Source organism: Anastrepha obliqua, chromosome 2 (assembly GCF_027943255.1).
Source record: "Anastrepha obliqua isolate idAnaObli1 chromosome 2, idAnaObli1_1.0, whole genome shotgun sequence".
Taxonomy (NCBI): Eukaryota; Metazoa; Arthropoda; class Insecta; order Diptera; family Tephritidae; genus Anastrepha; species Anastrepha obliqua.
In genome coordinates this window covers 131,215,061-131,241,165 of record NC_072893.1, presented here as the reverse complement: position 1 = coordinate 131,241,165, position 26,105 = coordinate 131,215,061, and the positions used below count along the sequence as shown (strand labels likewise).

Below are 26,105 nucleotides of genomic sequence, written 5' to 3'. Positions count from 1 at the left end.
CAATTATTTGTAAACAATGTGAGGAAGCCGAAGAAGTCGAATAAGTATATTATGTATGCATAACATTCTGTATTAAAATTTTATTTTATTTGTTTTTTTATAAAGAATTTTAGAAATTATATAGAAATAAATTTGGACGAAATTTCATGAAAATTCTTTATTTTATATACATTTAGCCACAAATCAACCATTATCTGCACTGAATAATAAAATTGATAATCTTTTTAATTACCGGTCAATTTGACCGCGCGCGGTAGGAATAGGTATACAAGAATTGTCGGTAGGTTTAGTGTTAAAATTGTTGGATTAGATAAGGAAACCAAAAGTTTTAAAGCGATCCTTATTTCTAATTCAGAAAATTATTTTATGGAGCCAGTAGAATCTATGTCAGGGCTAGGTATTTGTATAGGTGAAATATAAAGTAATGTAGTCCTAATTAGTCGTAGTGGTATAAGTTATAAATATTTTTGTATAAATGATAGAAATAAGCTTATTCTTGTCCCCATTCTACATAATTTATTTCGTTCTTTTTTTTAAGTACAATGGAGGACATTTTTTTTCGGAAAGCGAAATGATCTCTCCACCACGCTCGGGCCCCCCTATTTTTACAGGTATAAATATAAAAATATATTAACAGAATTGTAAATACTTATATTCATACTTAAAACTAATTCCATTTTAGGGTCTGCCGTGCAGCGTAAGCGGTTTGCTGTATCGCAGCCCTACGAAAGGCGTACAGCAGTCCCACATTCCACCAGCGCAACGATATCCAACCATGCTACTGCGGTTCCAAGTAAATTTTTTTATATTTTAATAAATTTTAGTTCTTACCATTATTTTTTTGCGAGGTTGTTAAAAAAAAACACTTATTTCAGGTGAACCAGTTTCTCTGGCTTCTTTACAAAAGGAGCTGAGAGAAATGCGGAGCGATATCCGTGAATCATTGGGGGAAATAAAGACCACCTTAAGGGACCTAGAAAGTAAGGTGGAAAGGAATTTCAAGGACTTCGAAAAAAAGGTTATACAAGTATCTTATTGAAGTAATGAATTATAACTTTATAAGCTCTTTATTATTTAGATGCCAGAAAGAGCGGAATTTCAGGTCCAGGGACAGCTAATGAGGGAGGTGAAAGTGGTGATGACAAGAGTTCACCAGAGTATTGCGCGCATCACGGGAGATGGTCTGAATCCTGATATACTGAATATACTGAGTATATCAGGATTCAGAGTTTGCTCCCAATAACATCACAGGATGCGATTAATACTCTGGAGGAGCTCTTGAATACCAAGCCATACTCCGAAGCAATAGTAACTATTATTTCTATACACATGTGATCATGGTTGCTTGAGTTAAATTGTAAAATTAAAATTGTAACATCTAAGAATTCGCCGTATAGCGGTTTTAAAATTTGCCGAAATAAGAGATTCCACAAATTTTGAGATACCTATTTCCACTCAAACAACTATGATTTACATAAAATTACGTACAATAGGGTGTTCAAAAGTATGGCTATTTGCAGAAATTGGAAAATTTATTTTAACTTAGAATATTTATTTCAGAAGCATACATATGGATGTATACAATATCAAATAAGCTCAAAAAATTTTTAATAAAATAAATAACTTAATTTTATCTTTTCTAGCTAAATATTTTGCTGAAGCTGAGGGGTGCAAAAGGATGCATCAAAGGAGTAATGAAGCGCGTGTACTCAAATGACTTGATGTTCCACTATAATTTTGAGGGGAAAGCTAATAAATCGGCGCTTTTGGGACTCAAAAATCTGGAACTTATTTTCGGTATTTACATTTTTTCGTTTACACTTTTTTTTATATATATAACATGTTTTTTATGTATATCCAACAGATACATTTAATGGTACCCCGAAAAGCGAAGTCATCGCAGAAATTCGAAAAGCAGTACTAATGAGCCACAACAGACACAATCAAGTCATAAGAAAACAAAAGCAAAAATTTAATAATCAAAATAATAACCAAAACTGAAATATTTTATTATGGTAAAAAGTTAATTTTTGTAACACAAAAACCTAATTTTAGAATGTAAATAGTAAACTAAAATAAATACCTGTACATAAATAGAGAGATGCAGAGATTCTGTTAACTATGTGTTAACAACGAAATTCACTTATTCATGAGATTCTGTTAGCTACATGTCAACAACAACATTCATGAGTTCAGAAGGTTTTGTTCACTACATGTTACCTACATCATTCACAACTTGAATGTTAACTATGTGTTAACAACGAAATTCACTTATTCGAGAGATTCTGTTAGCTACATGTTAACAACAACATTCATGAGTTCAGAAGGTTTTGTTCACTACATATTACCTACATCATTCACAACTTGAATGTCAATTAGAGCAGCACAGCAGTATATGAGAAATTTCTGTTAGTGCGAGAGAATAAAAGCATCACACGTATAGACTGGAAGTAGGCAGCAAGTGCACGGCGTAGAACATAAAATTACTATAAAGCTCACAACTTCACAAGTGAACGATACCCTCAATTTAGCAGTGTAAATAGCAGATAGTTGGTTTACAGGGTCTCCACTGCGACAGTGAAGTGAATATTGTCAGAGCAACATCAATCCTTGTGAGTGTCCCTCAACATCTCAGAGCTTTATGTCCCGATTTACACGAAGAGACATCTGGAAGGGAAACATTTTGTTCATGGGCGAAGGACGGTCGGGGAAGAGAGAAGGGATTTTGTCTCCCGTACTCGGCGACACGCTTTGTGCTTATCCGTATTTTCAATGTTGAAGTTGACTGCAAACAATTTTTTTGACGCTTGCTTCATTCGTTTTCGTCATTTGTGAGATAAAGTCCTGTGTGTTAAAAAGTATAGCGTAAAGTGAAAAAATGGAATACAAGTGGGAAAGAGAAGCAGTGGAAAAATTAATAATATATGTGCAAGAAAATACTTGCTTATATAATGTTCACTTTAGTGAATGTATGGATCGAGCCAAAAAAGCGTCAGCATTTACCGATATACATAAAAAATTGGAAACGGAAATGGTTGGCGTCACACTGGACGATGTAAAAAAAAAAATGGAAAAACCTCCGTAGCCAATTTATGAGGGAGCTACGTATACAAAAAAAACTCCAAAAAAAGTGGAAGTGGAGTAAACGATTTGTACGAAACAAAGCTTTGGTGCTTTGACCAATTATCGTTTCTTGAAGGCCATGTTGCAACTAGGCAGAGCCAAGACAATACTGAGGTAATAATAAAATGTATTTCAATACATAACTGACATAATTTAACATGTTCCACAAATTTGTTTTTCAGATGGCTTCTTCGAGTAACTCAAGTTATGTAAGTACAGGAAACAGCACATTTGTGAGCACAGAAAAGATTACCTCACTGAGCACAGAAACCGGTAGCTCGAGCGTAAATGATGAGCCACTGAAAAAACGAAAAAAGGTACAAAACTTGACGATAAATATAGAAAAAAAAACAAATTTTGTTTTTTATAGAAAAGCAACCATTTCGCTGAAATGCAACATGAGTTTTCAGTATTTAGGTCTATGATCGAAAAGAAACAAAATGGCAGAAAATACGCATGGTTGGGAACTTTGGTTACCAATCAAATGGATGAGATAGATCCTGATAAACAGCAGGGCGCCGCTTGGGAAATCCAATCCGTAATCAAAAAATATATAGAAGAATCTCAACAGAAGCGTAGCACTCCAACATCATATAGAACGTCTTCATGGTCAGACAAGGATCTGTTGCAGCTATCCATGGGCGGAGTATTTGACGGAGAAGATTTTTGCGAATAAAGTAGGTATGGCTTAAAAAACTTATGGAACATGTTGATGTTGAATTACAATTGTTTTTTTGTTTCATTTCTAGATACTGAAGTACCAAAAAAAAGTGATAACTATACTCCGTGGCAAATATTATGTTTTAGTAAATAAATAATAATAAGACGTTATGTTTAACCGAAGATCGTTCTTTGTATCAAAAATGATACATTTCATATTTTAGAAGCCAATAAATTCGTCCACGTTGGCAACACTTACCTCAACTTTTATGACTTTGTTTGTTCCTTTGATATAAACATTTTAAACTGAGTTTCAAATTTTAAAATCAAGTAGGCCGCGAGAAAAACGAAAACTTCATAATTCTACTCATTGTATCATATTTGATACATATGAAATTTTTAATGATTTTTCGTGCGAATAGTTTTAGTTTCATCCTTGTTTTGATATTATTCGGACTTTTTTTTGTGAATAAGTGATTGTTAGTGAAGTTTGGTTCAAAAATGTCGCGTCCGCAATATTTAACTTAAGAGGAGCTGGTGAATGAAGTTCTGGATAACAGTTCAAACGATGAATCTGAAAATTTTTCCAATTCAGAAACTGAGGCGGAGGACTATGTGTTTGAAAATGACTCAAATGAAAGTTTTTTATCAGATATTTTTGAGAATATTGGTCTCAGCTTTGATATTGATCCGTTATATACTGCAAAAGATGGTACCATTTGGAATCCAGAGCCATACACCATCTGTCGTTCAAGGGCGGAAAACGTCATTAGTTTGAGACCAGGTTACTAACTGTGCTTTTTAATATTACGATTTTTCAATTTACATACTGACTTACTTCTTTTAGGAGTAACAAGAAACGCATCTAGCCGAGTTGGAAACATCCGAGATTCCATGCTATTATTTTTCCCTACATCGATTACGAAAATAATAATTGAAAATTCGAATAAGTATGGGAAAGAATTGCATGGAGATAAACATTTAGAAATTGATGAAGATTTACTTCTGGCTTTTCTGGCTGTTTTGATATTGGCTGGTGTATATAATAAGTACGTTAATACATATATTCAAAAACTAAAATATCATAAATAAAAAATTGTTTTTTTGGAATACTTATATAGATCTAAAAATGAAACTTTGCATGATTTATTCGATACTACATATGGGCGACCTATATTTCGCACAATTATGACCGAAAAAACATTTTTATATGTATTGAAAGTTATACGCTTTGATGACGTACTTAGTCGACGACAGAGAAGAAGTGAAGATAAATTTGCACCAATTCGCGATCTTTGGGAACGGTGGGTAAAACTACTCCCTACGTTCTATAATCCTCATGATTGCATCACAGTAGACGAACAATTATTGGGTTTTCACGGCCGCTGTAAGTTTTGCCAGTACATTCCGTCGAAACCCGAGAAGTAAGGTATAAAGTTTTGGTTGGCCGTTGATTCCGAAACATGTTATGTTTGGAAAATACAGCCTTATTTGGGAAAAGGAATTACTGGAATTCCAGAGCGCAACCAAGGCGAGCGGGTCGTACTTGATTTAGTGGAAGGATTGAAAGGTCACAACGCTACCATGGACAACTTTTTCTCGTCGCATACTTTGGGTCAACAACTTTTAAAACGAAATCTAACAATGGTTGGAACAATGCGCAAAAATAAGAGATCCATTCCTCCAAAGTTACTTCAGTGCAAAAACATTCCTAGATTTAATTCAACTTTTGCATTTACTCCGGACACTACTCTTGTTTCGTATATGAGCCATAAAAACAAATGCACAATTGTTATGAGCACAATGCACCACGACACGAATGTTCTAGGTAACTCAAAAAAATTGCCAGAATTAATTTCCTTTTATAACTCGACGAAAGGAGGAGTTGATACGGTGGACAAAATGTTAACCTGTTACAGTTGCAAGCGAAAAAACAATCGTTGGACTATGGCAGTTTTTTCCAATATGATTGACATCTCAGCATTAAACTCATATACAGTCCAATCGTGATAGTCCGACACATACGGGACCGACTCGTTGTCGGATTATCAAATATTCCGGACTACCGAAGGTTCCATTTAATGACTTGAAAAGACAGAAAAAAATCACGAGAGAACTGGCGTCGTTCAAATTTAATTACAAATACGTTGTGACCGGGAAACAAAACACAATCCCCCTCTGCTGCTCTGCTACGACTGATCAAAATAAAATAATGCCAATTGCATCCATAGACGTTATGAGGTTGTCGGATTACCGAACGTGTCGGATTAAGAAATGTCGGACTATTACGATTGTACTGTATTATATATAATGAAATAGATCCAAACTGGAAGTCTACAAGGAAGCACACAAAACGCAAGTGTTTTCTTCATGAACTTGCCATTTCATTAGCTAAACCTTGTGTTGAAAAACAATCCCAACGTACTCAAAATGGCATGGTTTCGTCGATTTTCTTTACTGGCGTCGTCAACAGTGCAGACGAGAACGAAGCTGGGTCATCAAAAAAGGCTAAAATGGAAAGTTTGGAAGAAAAGAATCGAGCAAGATGTTGTATGTGTTATAGTTCCGGAGCAAATAAAAACAAATGGACCTCTTTATATTGCAGCAAATGCAAAAAACCTTATTGTAAAGACAAACATATGGAAAATATTTGTACAAAATGCGTCAATAAAGCTTAATTTTATAACTATGTCAAAATCTAGTTAAAAACACATTGGTTTGTTTCATTTTTAATAATAATTCAGTATGTATCAAAAAAGATACACGGTATAGAATTGTGAAGTTTTTTGTAGGGCTGATCTACGGTTAAGAAATGTGAACACCAAAGTGCCTTAAAGAAAAGACTGCATTGAAAGCCAATAATTTTTTTGTAACTTTGTAAACTTTCAGTTAAGCATTTACACATGAAGTGAATTTTTATTTAATTTTTTTTTTAATTCAAAAACAAAGACTAATGTACACATATGTATATATAAAATAAAAACAAATTATTTGTTATGTAACCAATCCAGTTTGCCTTCTTCATTCAAATATTTGAGAAACTATTCACGTACGTTCTCTGCTGCACCTTTTCGCGGATTGTAGAATACATCGGAATCAGTTGAGTGGTTATTATTTACAGTTTCTGCGTTTACTCTCTCATCAGTGAACATTTCGCCATTTTCGATTAAATAATTGTGTAAAGCACAACACGTCAATACAATTTTCTCTACAGTGGCCACTTTCAGATTTATCGGAAAAAATTCCAAATGCATGTTCCACCACATTGCGTGTGGTAGGGATATGGCTTCATTAAATGCATCGTCTCGGCTTTTGGTATTTCTTTCTCTTCTTGCAGAACAGCCCTTAATTTCCTTTGCAGAAATACTCCAGCATCGTTACTGCGACCGTTACAACCAACGTCCACGAAAATAAATTTGGAATTAGCATCCACCAGGGCTAATAAAATTATGCTTCCAGTCCCTTTATAATTGTAATAGAAAGCTCCTTCAGTGCGTGATGGACGAAAAGTTATATGCTTACCATCTAACGCGAAAATGCAGTTGGGGAATTGCCATTTAACTGCGAATTCTTTTGCAATGGCCTCCCATTCTGAATTGCTGTTCGGAAACTGCGTAAAAATTGTCATTAATTGCAAAATATTACAATTTCTATACTAAAAATAGTGAAGATTTGGATAAACGGGTCTGGTAACCAAACTCACGTAAGACTCTCCTAAAAAAAACACCGGCTCATAACAATACTACATTACCATTTCTTTAAACTTACCAGTGCTGAGAAATCGCAGCGTCAATGCTAATTTTTCTGCTGCGGGAATCGCGCCTCTCATAGTCGAATCAGAGCGTTGTATTTCATTCGCTATTCGCGACAGCAAATAATCAAATTGAGATTTTGATATTCGTAGGAAGTTCCTGTAGCTTTCCTCATCGTGCACCAGCAATTCTTTGTTTAAAAAGGCGAACGAGCCGCGATCGCACTTATTTTTCCTCCATTCCTTTATCCATTGCCGCTTGGCTCTCTTGATAGGCAACGGTGAAGCTTTCTCGCCCAATGTGGCCAATCCTATTAGGAATATATAGTAATTAAAAATCTTATGTGCACATTTTACAAGCATTTAGTAACATACCTAAAAGTATTTCCTCTTTATCGCTGTCGTCGGAGTCCAATTGCATAGCCTCTACATTGAAATATGCTTGTAATTAATTCGCACTTTTGTTTTTTATCCATATTTTTGGAAAATATTTCCTTCACTTTATAAAATTGAGAAAAATAATCGCTGCACAAATTAGAGAAATGTCAAAAATGTCGCAGAAACATTTTTGCCCGTGTGTACGCGAATGAAACATCAAAAGAGAATTTCCAGTGTCTCCTTTCCAGATGTCTCCTCGTGTAAATCGGGACTATCAGTTGAATTGTTTCGTTAGCAGAATCGAGTAATTTGAGTCTTTCATCTATATCCATAGATACTCAACAACCAACAAAAACAACAATGGCACAAAGAGGTCGAGGTTTTGATTTAAATAATGAGATCTCTGTTGCTACAACTAGTAGACCATCATCATTTGACATTCAAGCTATTGAAACAGAATTGCCTGATTCAGATGACTTCATTGCTACCATGATATCATACTTATCAGATGATGACGTTATGCAAAGCATCATGAGTACCGTTTCATACCAGGGACTTTATCCAATATTTATTCGAAAATTAACGGCAAAATTGCAACCAGACGCTGAGGGAAGGAAGAGAGAAATTTCCTTTTTAGTTGTGTTAATGCTATCAAGAGGTTCATCTATTGTTTCGAAAAGTGGGAAAGCTAAACAAGACACTCAAAGATATATCTCTGAGTTAGTCAAGATTTACAGGATCACCAAGAATGTCGTAGCATCGCAATCAAATAGAGAAACAATTACATTGCCAAGGATTTTGAATAGTTTTCCTGAAGTTGGATTTGCAATTTTGACAAAATTCCCGAATATTAATAGACCTGTTACTGTCAAACATATGATCTCTTTTCGGTATGATGATTTTGAGGGCTTTTTCAGGAGGGTTTGTTTTTTCGATAGTGCCAAATAAGCAATCAAAATTTAAGGAAACGATGAAAGAAGCTATTATAAAAGCAATCCTTACATATCAAGTCGAAAAACCTATTGTCTGGTCAAAAGCAAAGAGTGTAATTAATAAAGATCAGATATTATCAGAAATCTTAGTATATTCATTAGCTTTTTATATGAGCGATGTCATGTCTGAAAAACTTAAGAGATGAAAAAGGATTTTGCTTCAGTTAAGGGGTTATACGCAGTTATGACTTTCAAAAAAATCGATTTTTTTTATTTCATTTTTGTAATGTACATACATATATTCAAAAGTATACGCACGAAATTTGAAGTAGATCTAAGCAATACTTTCGGAGTTATACCTAAATATGTAGAGATGCCTCGGCACGTTTTAAGGTAGGTATTGAAACTTTAAACGTGTTTTTTTCAAAACGGCATTTTTCAAGTCGGTGTACACGATATCTCGAAAACGGCTTGTTTGATCGGTCAACCGTTTTAACTCAATCTTTAAAGATACATTTTCTAGTAATTAATCGTTCCTTTTGTAAATCTGATATTTATTTTCCATTTTATAATCAATTTACGGCCAAATTTTAACGTAAAAATCGAAATCATTTCTTTTAAAAGCTGCCATTTTGTGAAAATTCACTATTTTGATTATCCGAACGATTAATTACTAGATAATCTAATATATTAACAAAATTTGTTTGGTTTTTTGATTTCAGATAATCCAATCCTGAGTTACGATGTACACCGTAAATCGTCTTTTTTTAAAGGAGGTTCCAGAAATCGCCTGCAGCGCGCTCTATAATCAACATTTTCATAAATAAAAAATTTTGTTACGTTCTTGAAGGATGCTTTTATAACCGCCAAAAATTTTCAAATTAAAATATTCTGAAGTTTCTTCAGGATAAATCCTTGACAACCCGTCTTTTATTTGCTTCATAACTGCGTATAACCCCTTAAATTAGCAAGTTGCGAAAAATGGAAAAGAACTTTTGACTCAGCGTTTCCTAATAATACAGACATTCATATAAATTTTAGTATGTAATATTCATTTTATTCATAAACATTCACTAGAAGGGTTTACCAAAATATTTAATTCACGAAAATGCTAAGAGTGACATTTTTTTTCAATAAAAGACTTGAATTGTTATCAGTCGAAAAAATTAACAGTTGAAAAATTTCATCTTTTCGTTTGTTAAAAAGTGACCAAACATTGCAGAAATTTCTTCAAAAATTCAAAACAGGTATGTTTTTCTGTATATTTTTCATTGCAACTATTAGTTATAGTGAAACTAAAAAATATGTGATTTTTTATTGACCGTCTACAGACGGTTATTCCGCATTACGGCTAATTTTTCATATACACATGTGATACTCTTTGTGCACTTTTTGGTACAGTAAAAGTGAATAAAAATGTCTGTTTTCAATTTTTACCTAATTTTCTAAATATAGCAAAAATATTTTTTTCCAGTAAAAAATGGATCGATCGCGGCGAAATCTTTCGAAAATGTCAGATAATGAAATCGTTCAATTGATGAGTTTGATTGAAACAGATGTATCCGAAAGTGAAGATGATGGCGATTTCACTTCCGATAATAGTTTAGAGATCCTTTGATTTTCGTCCGGAGGACCAAATTGAGCATGATCAAAAAGTCGATGACTGTTTGAGAGATATCGAATCATCAGATATGTTCATAAATGCAGTTTCATTTTCATTGATATAGAATATAGAAAATGAAAGCGTCACACGTCCAATTGCATCCGTCGCACAGAATGATTCCATTACCAAATAACACAAATTACATGCGATTTTAATGCATTATTGAAAAACTTTTCAGAGGGTTAGATCAAATATTACTGTAACCACTACGCTTGATGCCAATTAATACGTAATCTCCACAAATTCAGCTTACTTCATTTTTGTTCTTATGCATATGGGGTTTTTGAACGAAACCAATTCACGGTTGTAATGACTCGTTAAGCCATGCAAGACCGACTGCACCCCGTTGGTGCCGCAATGCATTTCCGAGTCAAAAAAAAAAAACGACTGCACACTGTCAGTATGTAAACGCTGAATAACTTTGTCATTTGTCGACTTCAACATACATGTTTTCGGTACGTCAATTCAGTACAATTTCAATCATGGATTGCTTTACACCGAAAAACGCGCTGAAATAGTAACGCTATACATCGAAAACAGTTGCTCGAATGGTTGACACTGAACCCAATGGAAGCAAATTTTAATGACTGACGAGGCACATTTGAACCTCTCTGGCAGCGTGAATAAACAAATTGCCGCATTTGGGGAACTGAGAACCCTCACGAGATCCATGAAACGCCATTGCGTGACCGAAAAATAACTGTTTGGGCCGGTATTTGCGCAAAAACCATCATTGGACCATATTTTTACAGAGAAAACGAAACGGTCGACGGAAACCGATATCGATGGATGTTGGATATAAATCGAGGTTAAGTAGAACCGACTGTTGAGGGAACGGTGGCCGAACCAGATAACATTAACACTTTGAGTCCCGCGTGCCCACACGTGGACACTTTTTTTCTACACGGGTGGACCGCGTGCTGACGAAGGGTTGTGCTTAACACTTATCGACCACACGGGATAAATAGTTACCCCAGGCTCAAGAAAAGTGTAATAACAGGTCTAATAATTTAAAAATTGATACAAGTAACGACATCTGTCAATAGTTAACAAGTGTGAGATTTAATATTATATTATATATAAATATAATATATATATAAATAGGGGAAAATGGGGAGTTGTGAGACACAGGGAGTTGTGAGACATTGTTACCTTTCGGCATTATTCATTTGTTTACATTCGATTTTAAGTGTCAACAAGTGTTCTCGATGCGATCTCACTTTTCAGCTAGCATTGGTCATATTTACACGCATTCGACGCGTCTCTCCAGTTACCGTGTTTTGGAATTTCTCGGTAAGTTTTTTCATCATTTGTTTTGCGATACATTCGATCAGATGTTGAAGCAAATTGCAAATGTTAATATATACAAATTATTAATTGTCCTATTACTTTTGAATTTACACATTCACTTGGGCATGAACGTTCGATGTGTTTATGACTACGCGGCCATTTAAAAAAAAAAAACGATTTGGGGAGTTGTAAGACAACAAATGTGGGTAGTTGTGAGACACCGTTTTTTTCGACGTTTTAACGCATCTTTCATAAGTTCATCAGATTTTGAAGAAGAAGATTTTTGCATCATCTGCAAAGGTGCAATGCCGAAAAAGTTAAGCAGAAACAACTCCATTCATTGCAATGTATGCGATCGAGCTGTGCACCTAAAGTGTGCCAATTTACGAACTGGTTATTATACATGTTCTCACTGCGAATCATCAGATTGATGGCATTGCATTTTTTATACACTTTTTTATAACAATTGTCTTTTCTTTTTTATTTTTCATCTTAATAAAGAATTAACTACTAAAATAAGTCATTTTTATTGATTTAAACCATGGTGTCTCACAACTCCTCACATTTTTATATTTTGTATTATATTTTATATTATTTTATACAATTTAAATTTTAAGGAAAATTATAGTTTTGTTAAATAGGTCATACCAATAGCTTCCAGTATTCATTGACTAAAGATTCCATCGTTGACATATGCAGAATATTAAGATTTTGAGTAATACGGGTCCAAAAACAAAACCTGTCTCACAACTCCCCATTCTCCCCTATATATTTTTTTATAAACATAAGTGGAAAAAATGCGTAGCGGCATGGTGAGCATCAGTGTAACTAGTTACCCCAGTGTGGCCGCAACCGTTGCTCGACATAGATTTTTTTTGTTTAAATCGACTTGTTTTCAGTGTCAATAAACAAAACAAAGGTAAGTTTTTGATATTTTGTTAATAAAATTTTTTTTTCAGTTTTAATCATTGTAGAATCTTGATTGTTCATGTTAAATAATTTATTTTATTTTTATATGATATTGTTCACTACATAAATCTGGTATACGGCCATTATACAATAACATATAAATATACGATGTACAAACTTAGCTTCATCTATATAAACAATTTTTATGTCTCAAATACACATAAATAAAAAATTGAATTACTTTGACAAAAAAAACTTGCATCTACACGCGAGAAGTGAAAAAGATTTTTTTTTTTTGATTACTGCGTGTTGTTATTGCTGTCATCTATTCCCCCGTAAGAATGTATACTTTCTCTTTCGAATGAGCAAATTCAATAATAATCGTGTACTCGTGGGAGACACTCATATTTTTTCAAACGTATTTAGGAATTTTATATTTTTTTTTCAGAAGTAAGATTCTCACACGAGAACTCTGCGGAAAGAATTGTTGGAAGAAGTTGTTGACAATCATTCTGATTGTGAATAACAATCGGACACGGAGTCAGAACCAGATGTATCATCAGGATCCTGTGATTATCAAACTGATGATGACGAAGAAGACATGCAGGATGGAGTTCAAAATCAACGGTCTCTAGTATCTCGTAAACGTAAAGAGAATGAAACAAATCAATCGTCTTCAAAAGCTTGCCGACGTGGTCGCCCATCAACTAAATTATACGATAGAAATAATTTTGTCTGGGAAACTCAATCGGCTGAACGAAGATCAGATCGTGTAAATAGAGATGAAGTTCCGTATAAAGCAAGCTTGGCAGATGATGCTGTAAACGTCGGTATTAACCGCCTCCTCCAAGCATGACAGGCATACCGGGTCCTCGATGATTCCAATGGTGGTCATATGCTGACCCCACGGGTTGTGTCCTGTAATGATGAATGATGATAGAAAGTTTGACAGTTTTCTGTTCGGACTTGTCACAAAACACTTTGCAGTTCTGCACCATCGTTCTTTATGTAGATTGCCTACATAATCGCTGATCCAATTGTTGATTCCTGCGGAACTGATTCCGATTATTGGCTCTGGCCTCTGTGGGAGCACCGCTGATCCACGATTGGCTAATTCGTCGGAAATTTCGTTTCCTTGGACACCGGAGTGTCCCGGAACCCATATAAGTACAAGCCTGTTTTGTCTTGCGACAGAATTAAGCTTCTTCTTACATTCTTGAACAATCTTTGAGGTTTGCTTCGCGTTCTCCAGGGCCTTCAATGCAGCCTGACTGTCACTGAAAACTCCAATCTGTTTCCCGCTCCATCTCCTCTCGGTTATCCATTCCGCTACTTTCAGGATGGCAAAAACTTCTGTTTGGAAAACAGTTGCCATTTCCCCCATAGCATAGTAATACTTATTACTATCGTTTAAGTACCATCCGGCTCCAGACCCTATTTCATTCCTGGACCCATCGGTAAAGAAAATATCCGTCAAACCTCCCTGCATGCATTCTGGATTGCTCCATTGCTCACGCAATGGAAATCTGACATCAAATTTCCTTCCAAATGAAACTGTGGTTATCAGGTCATCTTTAGGTGCCAAAAACAGTGGATACTGCTCCGATAGCAACTTAAAGATTTCTCTGTGTCCCGAAGTTCCACCTTCGTGCCAGAAACCATATTTATGGAGTCTACACATTGCTTTTATTGCTTCCTGTTTTATCTTAAAATCCAGGGGGAGCAAATCAAGCATAGCATTTAGGGCACCACCAGAGGTTGTACTCATGGCACCCGTAATGCATAAACATACACTTCTTTGCAGCATGTATAGTTCCCGGATTGTGGACTTAACCATGCTCCGTCGCCACCAGACCACAGAAACGTAAGTGATGATTGGTCTGATAAGTGCTGTGTATATCCATAGGACCACAGCAGGTTTCAGACCCCAGGTTTTGCCAAAGGCTCTACGGCATTGCTGAAAAATCTTCAATGCACGATTCACCTTCAGTGAAACGTATATCTCCCAAGTCAGCTTCTTATCCAAGATTACTCCTACATATTTAACTTCGTTGGAAAGACCAAGTATCACAACTTTCAGTGTTGGGAGACTGAGTCCATCCAATTTCCGTTTTCTCGTAAACAAGACTATGGTTGTTTTGTTCGGATGCACCAATCATCGATTGTCAAGAATCCTCTGCACTTTCATGCAAAGCCTCCTTAAGGATTTATCCGATGTTAGCGCACAGACATCGTCCGCATATGCTTGGACGTGAAAACCGAGTTCCTGCATCTCCACTAATAGAGAGTCTACGACGAAGTACCACATCCTTCCTTGGCCCTGACTGTAATTTGTTCGTCACTGCTCCCACCAGCGGTTAACAGCCTCTCAGAGAGCATGGAAGATATTAATTTTATAATGGTTTGATTAACTCCGTGTCGTACGGCAGAAGAACATATCGAGCCGAAAGTGGCATTATCAAAAGCCTCCTCAATGTCCACGAACACGCCCATTATGTATTCGTCAGCTTCCAGCCCGGCTTCAATCTTGCTAACAAGATCGTGTAAGGCTGTGTCACATGATTTTCCACTCTGGTAAGCGTGTTGATTTCTACTAAGTGGACTTCTCGGCAATACCCCCACTGGAATATGTTTCTCCACCACTCGTTCCAGACTTTTCAACATGAACGATGTCAAACTGATTGGTCTAAAACTTTTTGCTAGGGAATAGTCATCTTTTCCTGGTTTCGGTATAAATACTACTCTTACGCGTCGCCATTGGGATGGTATATAACCAAATGCAAGACAGGCTGTGAAGATCCTTTTCAGGGCCTCAATCAGCCTGTATCCTCCTTTTTTAAGCATTGCTGGATATATTCCGTCAGGTCCAGGGGACTTAAAGTTCTCAAAGGAAGACAAGGAAAACCTTATCGATTCCCTTATCACTATCCGACTAGCAATATACCAGCTGTACCTAGAGGTTCCACCGTTGCTACCGTTATTGTTCATGCCACTCTCTACTTCAGAGAGAGTTCTACTACCCGGAAAATGGGTTTCGAGTAGAGCATTAAACGTTTCCGATTTGGAAATGGTGTATGAACCATCAGGTTTTCGAATGGAATCCAGCCTTACTGAGCGGTCTAAATGAAGGACCTTACAAAGTCTCGCTGTTTCCTCATTTCTTCGACGTTACTGCAGAAATTTCTATAGGATTCAAGTTTGACTTTCCGTACTTTTTTCTTATATTCTCACTGTGTAAGTCGATGATTAGCCCAGTCCTCTTCTGTTTTGGTCTTTAAGGCCCCCATTGGGGGATGGTCCAGCCCTGTTTTTTTCGGGCACCAGATCTAGGTCTGTAGCAGCACCCTCACATGTGATTACACCACCATCAATAACCCCTGCAGAATTGGGGAGCAGTGTGGGTCAGTCCTTCCGAGTTTTTTTTCATTACACTATTATTCAGACTTCTCTTCATGAACCTACTTGTTCATCATTTGAAGCACATAATTTTCATTATAAAAACCCATATTTGTATTTAGAAGACATCGTTATAAATCAAAAACGAAAACCAATGCATGACTCGCCAAATATTCATACACCGAATAGTATTTGACAGTAACAGATAAGGGTGAGTACAACTATTAAATACTTTGCATTGAATTTAGTATATAAGCAATAAGTTTATACATTACCCTCTTTATAAGTTTTATATTATATATTATTTATAGTTGACTAGCATTTATCACATAATCTTAATTCTAATTTCCGACATTTTTCTTCAGGTTGAGTTTTCACACTCATGTGTATGTATATATACATTTAGTTTACTTACACTTAATAAGATTTCTTTTGTGCTGCGGGTTTTAGTATAACCTACTCCTTTAGAGCCTTTTGATGCGATTGAGATTGTTGATGTTTCAACGAATCTAGTTCGCTTTGTATACCTTCAAATTGATTATACAGTTGAAGTAACTCTTCATGGTTCATCTCTAAATTGATACCTTCTCCAGTACCAGTTTTTAACTGCAACATTGCTAAAGCATTTTTCTCTCTTTGTTCACAGTGTGATGAGATTTCCACATTTAACTTCCATGCCACATCTTGTATTTCATTCGATTCATACCGTTCACAAGCCAAACTATTCATAATCGGAGTCGTTTGCCGCACCCATAACCTCACAATCGCGTCGATTTTTGCATCATCTTGTAGCTGAAGTTTTTCTCGCAACTCTGCATGCAAACGAGTTGGCTTTATAACAAATGTTGAGGTGCGTCGTAAGATGTAAGAAAATGTTTTAATCATTAAAAGAAAATCCGTACGCGGCACACCAACCAAACGTTCTAATTCTTCTAGGGCATTATCCGGCTCAATAACATCTTCGGTAGCGACGGGAGTCATTTGCCGATGCACAAAATTAAGAACCGTAGTAAATGTATCGTAAGGCAGGGCATTTATGATTTTAATTCCCTCTCGGGCTCTATACAAAACAAATTTTTTAATTAAAAATGGTTATCTAACACGTATGTATAATAAATTTTAGTCATTCTTTGACGCCCAAATTAATGGAAATTAATTTTCAAACATATTTGCTCATTTCTGTTCTTACCTATCAGTAATTTTTATCCAATTTCCAGCCATTACTACAGAATATGTAAATTACAGTATAGAAAACAGTTTCCTCTCCTTAATGCACAATATAAAAATGATTTTTCCAACTAAACGCGACAACGCTTGGAAGAATCTTCATTTTGGCTTATATACATACATATGAAAATGGCGTTGCTACCATTCCGTCAAGCTAAACTGTATAGCCAACGTGATGTTAAGAGTTGCCAAACTTAATTTTCGTACCCTAAAAAGGGAAAAAGTTCCACTAAAATTTGGACAATAATATATATTAACTAATATTCAGACCGAAATGTACAATGAACATACGTTTATTTAAAAAAAAAATGTCTTATAAAATAAGGAAGTTATTGAATTCAAATAGTATATGTTTATTGGCAATACCCGGTAAAACCGCGTTACCAACCATGACTTATTTTTTTGTTACAGCTGTTCTAAGGATTTGTTTTTTTAGCCAGTGTGAAACGTACATATTTAGTTGAAAATTAACTAAAAATGACGGCTACATTGCGTTATCGTGGTGACAAAAGTAACATTATTGAGTTAGCCAAGAATTTAGATGCATTCAAGAAAGTACCCGAAAAATATACGGTGACAACAGAAATCGGTGGCACATGTAAATAGATTTCTAAATATTTGTACCTACTGATATGCAAAATATGACGTTTCATTCTTAACACAGTATCATTACTCAGTCGTCTGCTCATTATTTACCTTGTTTACAAGGAAGTATGCTATTACAGAGAAGCTAATCTCATATATCAATTTGAACCGGATATCGACATGGATGATAAGGTGCAAATGCATGTCGACTTAACCGTGGCCATGCCATGTCCATGTACGTATAGTACATACATGTATAACAGTTTGGAGTTGAATTAGTAATTTTATAATCGCAACAGCTCTTTCCGGTGTTGATCTTATGGATGAGACTCAGCAGGATGTTTTTGCATATGGTACATTGCAACGAGAAGGAACTTGGTGGGCTTTACCTGAAGAGGAACGATTACAATTTGAACGCATGCAACATATGAATACATTCCTACGGGAAGAATATCATTCCGTTGCGGATATACTTTTTAAGGATATTATTAAAAATAATGATATGATTACTAAACCACTGAAGAATATCAAAACCCTGCACGAGGAGCAATACGACGCGTGTCGCTTGCATGGCACTTTGGGTATTAATAAGGTAAGGATTTCTCGGGTAATTATCTAGTTCAAGACCATGTGCCAAAATTGGTCAAAAATAGTCGATATTAATGACGCGTTTTTGTTCCCAGTATATATTAATATTCCGGTGAGGCAGCACAATTTGTTCAAAAGTTATTAACATAAAACCATTCTGTAAAAGTGATATTTTATGTCACTAATTAGTCATTCAGTCATAGACCTGTCACAATGGGTCTGTTGCGGACTAACAATGGGTGTGTTGCAGACTAACAGTGGGTCCGCTGCAGCATCGAATTCACTGAGAGCAAAATAGATTATGTGTATTTGAATAGAAGGCGCTACCAATGTGCCGTACATGGATAACACATAATCTATTTGATCTGAGTCAAATTCGTTGCTGCAGCGGACCCATTGTGACAAGCATGTAATAGGACTCATTAAATCGTCATTTGTGCGAAAATCGAATAGTGTCCATGACGAGTTCAAATTTAACTATCCTCACATCTGCACCTTCCATAGAATATGTTAAAATATTATATATGTGTTAAAACAATAATGGGTGAAAATCACGGGTTCGCACTGTCAAGACATTTCCATGTTTATGAAAATCTTATCAAAGCTGACTTAACATAAATGGTTTTTTATTGGTTTTACAACTCACCTTGACGGCTTTTGCACACGAGCTCCACAAATTGACTAGCTTACTGACTTTTTGAAAATAACATGTTAGTATGGCAGAACAAAATTAAGACTAGAATTACAGATTTTAAGCATTGAACCTTCGATGTGTAGATGTGGGGTAATAAAACATCAATATTACTTAAAATTTTATTATTTTACAAGATGAAACTAATTAGATTGAAAATATGTTTCAAAATGTTTTTTAAAAAATGCATAATGAAAATAGAACAAGTTGATTTGTTATTAATTTTTTAAGTGTTTTGTGCGAAATTGGAATAAAACAACTTTAGTTGATATACCTCAGGCGTGAAAGAAAGTTCCTTTATGCGGAAACTTAAGTATTCACTTTATTTCCGGCATCATAAAGAAGTTTTTCTAAAAATATTCAGTTCAAATAAAGATGTTTTAATAATTTCTTGGAATATTTTTGGGTGGCGAATAAAAAACAATTAGGAATCGTGCCAACCATGGTACTCTTATATGGATTACCCAATATTACCACGGGCAAAAGCTTTCAATTTTTTACATATCAGTCAGACAATATACAGGGTGCATACTGTATTTGAGGGCAACTTAAAAGTAATATTAATTAGCTTTTGAACAAAGCTTAATGAAACTTTACGAATTTTTTACACAACATTAACTTACTATATTATATAATTATAAAAATCCATCTCGATCTGTGCCTGATACTACCAATTCACGGGCAATCTTATGAACGAATGAACGGGCGCACTTAAGAAAATTAGAGACTTCTAAATCGGTGTGATATAGCGACGATAACTGTATGTATCTTCATTTCTTGAGTTAAGTTGTAGTCCTCTATGTCTTATCTGAAAAAGAGAAAAAAGAAAAATAACGGCTTCTGAAAGTTATATACACATATATGCATGTTCTCGACTATCGTTTGCACCCTGTATTGCCATTAGATACCGTTCATTGCTCATGAAGAGGAGTATATATGAGGTTAAGAGTCTTTGACACTTTGACCGTCAATTCTTCTTCACCACGAGATTTTAATCGTGACAACATCATTTAAATGAGCTCATAATTTTAGTTTGCGTCTTTTTTTTAGCCAAGGCGCATCCATAAACCAGTATCAGTAGAACAGCAGATTCGACATTTTTTATAAGTTAATCTGTTCTCTAAATTGTAAAACTTTGTTTATCTTTTACTTTGTTGTTGTATAGAGCAGCATACTCAGAGATATGTCCGAAATATGCGAATTTACGTCTTTTAATGTGTGAAGTTTGCATCATATTTAGCACTATACAATTTTAATTAAATGTTTCTACATTTTTTCTTATTGTTGTATCAGCATACAAATTTTCGAGTGCCAGTTCTTGGCTGAATATAAATCCGGGTCGTTCTGATAACGCAGAAACACCGTCCAACTACCGACCACTTCAGTGACATTTTCGGGTTGCCACAAAAGACTGCCGTAGAAACACAAAATTTTGATCTTTTGTTTTTCTTAGTAAATTTTCGCATTTTTTTTTTATTTTTACCTACTTAAATACGTTCTCACCGAGGTGGATTTATTAAGGTGACAGCATTCACCCAGCTGAATTTTTCACCGTAGGTATGGCTTACGTCAAAATGATATGCTTTGTTTGTATGTATTGGTATGTTTACATTCGTATGTTTGCATTTGCTTGCTGATTTTGACGTGATGGTTGGACCAAACGCAACAACAAATACATGTAGAGTTTTACTTATACGTGTTTGCTGTCACCTGTAATAAATTCGCCTTGGTTCTCACTAAGGCTTAAGTTGAAGAATTTGTTTTTTTATGGCTCATATATGTCAGGGGAAACGACAGCTGATCGGCAATAATTAATTGAATGTGAAGATGCACTGTTAAAAGCAATTGGCAATTCAGGGTGCTGCCATTTATTAAACACCGATATGAAATATTGATGTGTGTGAATGTTATTGGCGTTTATATACTGCCATTGTTAATTATTTGTTGTTTGTTATATTGTTTTGTTATTTGAGAAACGATATATGTACATAATTTTGTTTTGAGCAAAAATGTAATAATATTTCAATATGGTTGAATAAGTGGCTTGGTGAAAATTTGGCTGTAAATTTTTGTTTAAGTGGCAATAACGTATACACATCCCAATTAAATAAATTGTAATTGCGTACATGTGGCTACTCTATAAATCCAATCAAAAAGAAAGCTGTAAAGAAATGTTTGGTTAATTGTGTCGTAGCTATTAGAATTTTATAAAATATGTTTTATGCTCATTTAATTTTGGCCAAAAAGGGGCCATTGGCCCGTGTATGGTTAGCTGCCCATTGGGATAAGAAAATTACAAAGGCGCATGTGTTTGAGACGAATATTGAGAAATCTGTGGAAGGCATAATGCAACCGAAAGTAAAATTGGCGCTTCGCACATCGGGGCATCTGCTGTTGGGCGTCGTTAGGATTTATTCGAGGAAAGCCAAATATTTATTAGCCGATTGTAATGAAGCGTTTGTTAAGATCAAAATGGCTTTTAGGCCGGGAATGGTTGATTTACCCGAAGGTCATAGGGAAGCTAATGTGAATGCGATCACTCTACCAGAAGTTTTTCATGATTTCGACACAGCGTTACCCGAGTTGAACGATATTGACATTGAAGCACAATTTGCAATAAACCAATCAAGAGCGGATGAGATCACTATGCGCGAAGATTATGGAGGCAGTTTGTCGCTTTCAATCCATGATGACGGTTTTGGTGATATGGGATTTGAAGGTGATACTCCTGATTTGATTCGAGGACCGATTGATGCCAATATAGATGATCAATTATTTGGAGATGGTGGAATAGCTGATGTAACTTTGGCAGATGAACCGAAGATTACGTTGAACGACTCGGATTTAGCTAACTCCCGTTTAGATGGGGACGGTTTTGGTGATGAATTTGGTCAGCCCGAACTCTTTGAAGATGACTTATTTGCTGAACCTCGCCTGGATACCAGTGACAATAATCTGAAAGCAGCAATCGGTGCAGCACAAGAGTCCGATGACGATGGTATGGATAATATGGATATTAGGCCACCGTCAGTGACATCAAGTTGTGAACACGCTTCTGAAGCAAATGAGGTTGAGAAAGAAGCCCAAAAAGAAGAAGGTAATGAGGCTATAGGTAATTCGAAAGAAGATGAAAATCCTTTAGATCAGTCAACCTTGCTACAAAATGAGGATGAGAGCTTTGCACTGGCACCAGTAGACGCTTCTGCCTACAAAGGTGTGACGAAAGCTAAGCGCAAACGTAAGCTCATTGTCGATGAAGTTAAAAACATATCAGGCGAAGAAATGAAGGCACAATTGGCAAACACATCTGATATTGTGACGACGTTGGATTTGGCCCCACCAACAAAGAGATTGACATACTGGAAGGAAACGGGTGGTGTGGAAAAACTTTTTTCACTACCCTCTAGAACGATTCCAGCGCGGGCACTATTCATGAATTATCATCGTCATTTAGTTTCACATGGTTCAGCGCTTGAAGACTTCTCCATTCTGGGCCCATCGGACTTATTGGCTATAGAGCATATACAAAATGAAAATGATGCAAATATAATTAATAATAAGCGTGGACGTAAACGGAAACATGATATACAAGTGGTACAGCAGAACACTACGGATGTTACAGCACAGAGTCTTACGGCTCCGGAGCCTGTGCGCGACCTCGAACAGAGTGCAGTACAAGCACAATTTTCTTTGACAGACAATTTGATGCCACCTGCAGAGAGCTCGCTGTTCGACAACATGCGCAGCCCCAGTCGTATGCTAAGTATGAATGATATAAATGTTATTGACAATTTAGCTGCACTAAACGATTTACCTCTAACGCCGGGTAATATTCATCATGGTATCGATGCATCCGATGATTTCAATCACGGGGACGCGACACCTGCCGGACTTCATCATGGATATCAAACTCCGCATCATTCCGGCATTGAAAACATTGAGAATCTACCCAACCTACCAGCCGATCAAGTATCATCCATACTGCAAGAAGCTGAAAATATGCCAATTATGCAACAAGAAGCGCAGACAAATAAAACGCAACGCACGAGCGATATATCTTCCGATTGGAATGACTATGATTTGCCACCACCACCTCCAAATCCTGCCGAGGAGCAATTGGAGAATGAGACAGATGAACAATTTGAGGAACGCGTACTCAATAAGAGAGCTGCGCAACTTTTCTACACGGTCAAATCACGCTTACTCAAACAGGACTGCCTAATATTGTCAACATTAACCGTAAACAATACCAGAAAGCAGGCCGCACAGAAGTTTTACTCGCTACTTGTATTGAAAAAGTTTCGAGCACTCAACATTGCACAGTTACAGCCATATTCAGATATTGAAATATCCCGAGGACCATTATTTGAAAACCCGAAATTATAAAGCTTGATAACATTTATTTTCATTATTATTATACAAAATGTAACGAATGCATATTCGCTTTTAAATTGTAATTTTCAGTATGTAAATAATAAATTATTTTTATATAAATAAATATTATTGTACAAAAAGGAAATGATTGTATGTATGTATATGCCTACATATTATGCGATTTTGGCTTGAATTTATTGATTTTATGAAATAGATAAAGAAAACATAATTATTTTAAGGTTGCTGGAGTGCTGCATTTGGTTGGCGGAGCACAACCATTTGTCGGCCTCTTCGGGGATCATTGGACGATTGATTTTCGAAGAACACCAACTAACTTTACGCATCGCATCAACCGCCTTAGCTTTGGACAATATTCCCGTCGCATAGTACAACCGCTGGAGGGCGATGAGACTGTGGTGGCCGATGAGGAGACGACAGTACAGTATTTTTTGAAAATTGTGCCAACCGAAATACATAAAACTTTTACGACCATCAATACGTACCAGTATTCAGTAACGGAGAATGTACGTCAACTGGGTGTGTACACAAATATTTTTGCTTAAATTAAGTGATATTTTAATCTACCGAGCATATATGTATATAATTTAAAAATATTTATTTGTATTACATACTTTTTAGATTCAACCAAAAATTCGTACGGGTCTCCTGGCATCTATTTCAAATATGATTGGTCGGCGTTGAAGATAATTGTACGCACTGATCGCGATAATCTCCTGCAATTTACAATTCGTCTCTGCTCAATAATTGCCGGCATCATTGTAATCTCTGGTAATATCAATTTCCTTGTATTGTGTCTTCTTCTGGTCATAACAATGCTATCTGCTTGCAGGCATTTTGAATTCTTTATTGGTTTCTCTGCAGCGTGTAACTATTAAGACATTAGCGCCGCAACTGTTGCAGCAATCAGTAAATCATACGACCACTCCATCCTTCGATGGTGCAAATACATGTAAAATGCAAATTGGGGATTCCAAGATCAACACAACGAAAATACTTTCGAATAATCTCATAAATACGGCGAACAGCATGTCCAGCAGCGTAAGTTTGCTAAGTACAAATGTGCCACAAACGACGAGCGGCATTGCAACTTATGTGCACATAGCTGCTGATGAAACGCCAGAGAAGTACCTAGAGCCAAAAGAATAAAAGTGCAGAGAATGGAAACATCAACTGCTTGAGTTTCACTACCGACCCTTTGTATGCCTTCATTTAGAATCTCATTAATAAATTAAAAAAAACAAAAACAAATTTAGGGATATGTATGTACATATGCACATGTACTATACTCGTATTTGAATATTTATGCATTAATAATACATGTTATATATGAATGTATGTATGTAAGTAATTTTGTGAAATATCACATGTAGCGATCAGCGGAAAAATATTATACTTTAATAAAACATGTTTATTTCTTGATATTGCCTAAGTATACTCGTATCTACATGTGTGTAACGTAACGTACAATCTACTAAATACATATGTACATATCATACTAGTACATTAATTTTTCACCGTCTTGAATAGATCCAGGTTTATGTTGGCAAAGCTACCGCTGCGCTTGTAACCGCACATGCTTTTCAATATCTCCAAGCTGGAGGCAATCGTCGTCTGTACATCTTGTTCGCTACCCAAACTGGGATTCAACTCGACCAAGTCAATGCCTTGTACACGATTTGTGTCACGCAACGCCTCCACAACCGAAATGCCTTCACGCAATGTTAAACCAGCACAAACAGCAGTTCCAGTACTCGGTGCTACCACCTTATCCAATGCATCGATATCGAAGCTTACATGAATCTTATTTTGTGGCTTCAGCGAATCCAGCGTACGTTCGATGATTTTAGAAATGCCGTACTTGTCCACAGACTAGAAAAATGAACGGATTAATTTCAGTTAAAAAGTGCATTTGCATCTACATCTATTAATATATGTATGTATGTCGTCGACTGAGAGAAATATTGTCTTATCTCAGCTAATGGTTCAAGAACGCCTATCTCAGGTCAACAAAATTCTGAAGGTTTTTTAACCAGATTCTGAAATAGGGCGTTTTCGAACCGGCAGGCGAGATAGTGCGACCTTCCACTCAGTCAACAATATGTTTTAAATAAATTTGCTCATAGAGTGGACTTGTGCCTGAACTGAATTACATGCTCACAGTGTAGGCATGAAACATCAAATAATAAAACAAGGCAAACTTCCGCAAAATCTAATCATAAAAAACAGCTTCGTTCAGAGGCGGCATAAAAATGCAGGTTCCTCCATTTGTGAAAGAACATCAAGACTTACATCAGAAATTGGAGGAGAGGTTCTGTCAAACCGCTACCGCTAATATACTCGTATGTGTTAAAATCTACAAATGCGAAGAAAACAAGAGATGATGCTCATCGATGCTTGAAATCGAGAGTACATAGTGAGAGTTGGCAAGTTTAAATAGCCCCTGGTGACGCTCCAGCATGCTTGTCCAACAGGCTTATATGTGTGCGTGTCGGGTGCTTGACGCTAATATCTAAAATT

At 36.0% G+C, this 26,105-nt stretch overlaps 5 protein-coding genes across 9 annotated transcripts in view; 3 read left to right on the top strand and 2 right to left on the bottom strand.

The window, feature by feature from the left end:
• LOC129238190 (COMM domain-containing protein 10) overlaps positions 1-19,222 on the bottom strand; it is a 64,838-nt gene extending 45,616 nt beyond the window's left edge. The window contains exons 1-4 of one of the 5 annotated variants that reach the window (XM_054873230.1): positions 19,149-19,222; positions 17,292-17,537; positions 16,687-17,162; positions 15,898-16,629 (exon numbers count right to left, since the gene is read on the bottom strand). In XM_054873230.1, the coding sequence (XP_054729205.1) occupies positions 16,559-16,629; positions 16,687-17,162; positions 17,292-17,323 (579 nt within the window). In that variant the 5' untranslated portion in view covers positions 17,324-17,537; positions 19,149-19,222 and the 3' untranslated portion in view covers positions 15,898-16,558. Of the gene's footprint in view, positions 1-883; positions 974-2,089; positions 2,845-15,897; positions 17,163-17,291; positions 17,538-19,148 lie in introns of those variants that run through there. The other 4 variants (XM_054873228.1, XM_054873229.1, XM_054873227.1 and 1 more) reach the window with 4 other exon arrangements.
• On the top strand, positions 544-1,080 carry LOC129238191 (uncharacterized). Its single transcript, XM_054873232.1, has 3 exons — positions 544-611; positions 683-793; positions 876-1,080. The coding sequence occupies exons 1-3, from the start codon at positions 572-574 to the stop codon at positions 1,037-1,039; spliced, it is 315 nt and encodes a 104-aa protein (XP_054729207.1). The 5' UTR covers positions 544-571; the 3' UTR covers positions 1,040-1,080.
• LOC129238185 (endoplasmic reticulum-Golgi intermediate compartment protein 2) lies at positions 17,753-25,007 on the top strand. The gene is made up of 6 exons (XM_054873222.1): positions 17,753-17,927; positions 17,994-18,149; positions 18,214-18,506; positions 23,807-24,104; positions 24,207-24,356; positions 24,418-25,007. The coding sequence occupies exons 1-6, from the start codon at positions 17,807-17,809 to the stop codon at positions 24,732-24,734; spliced, it is 1,335 nt and encodes a 444-aa protein (XP_054729197.1). The 5' UTR covers positions 17,753-17,806; the 3' UTR covers positions 24,735-25,007.
• Positions 21,216-23,712, top strand: LOC129238182 (double-strand-break repair protein rad21-like protein 1). Its single transcript, XM_054873214.1, has one exon. The coding sequence runs from the start codon at positions 21,408-21,410 to the stop codon at positions 23,577-23,579; it is 2,172 nt and encodes a 723-aa protein (XP_054729189.1). The 5' UTR covers positions 21,216-21,407; the 3' UTR covers positions 23,580-23,712.
• Positions 24,976-26,105, bottom strand: part of LOC129238186 (arginase, hepatic) — a 45,801-nt gene continuing 44,671 nt past the window's right edge. The window contains exon 5 of the mRNA XM_054873223.1: positions 24,976-25,457. Coding sequence (XP_054729198.1) covers positions 25,092-25,457 — 366 coding nt within the window. The 3' untranslated portion in view covers positions 24,976-25,091. The remainder of the gene's footprint in view (positions 25,458-26,105) is intronic.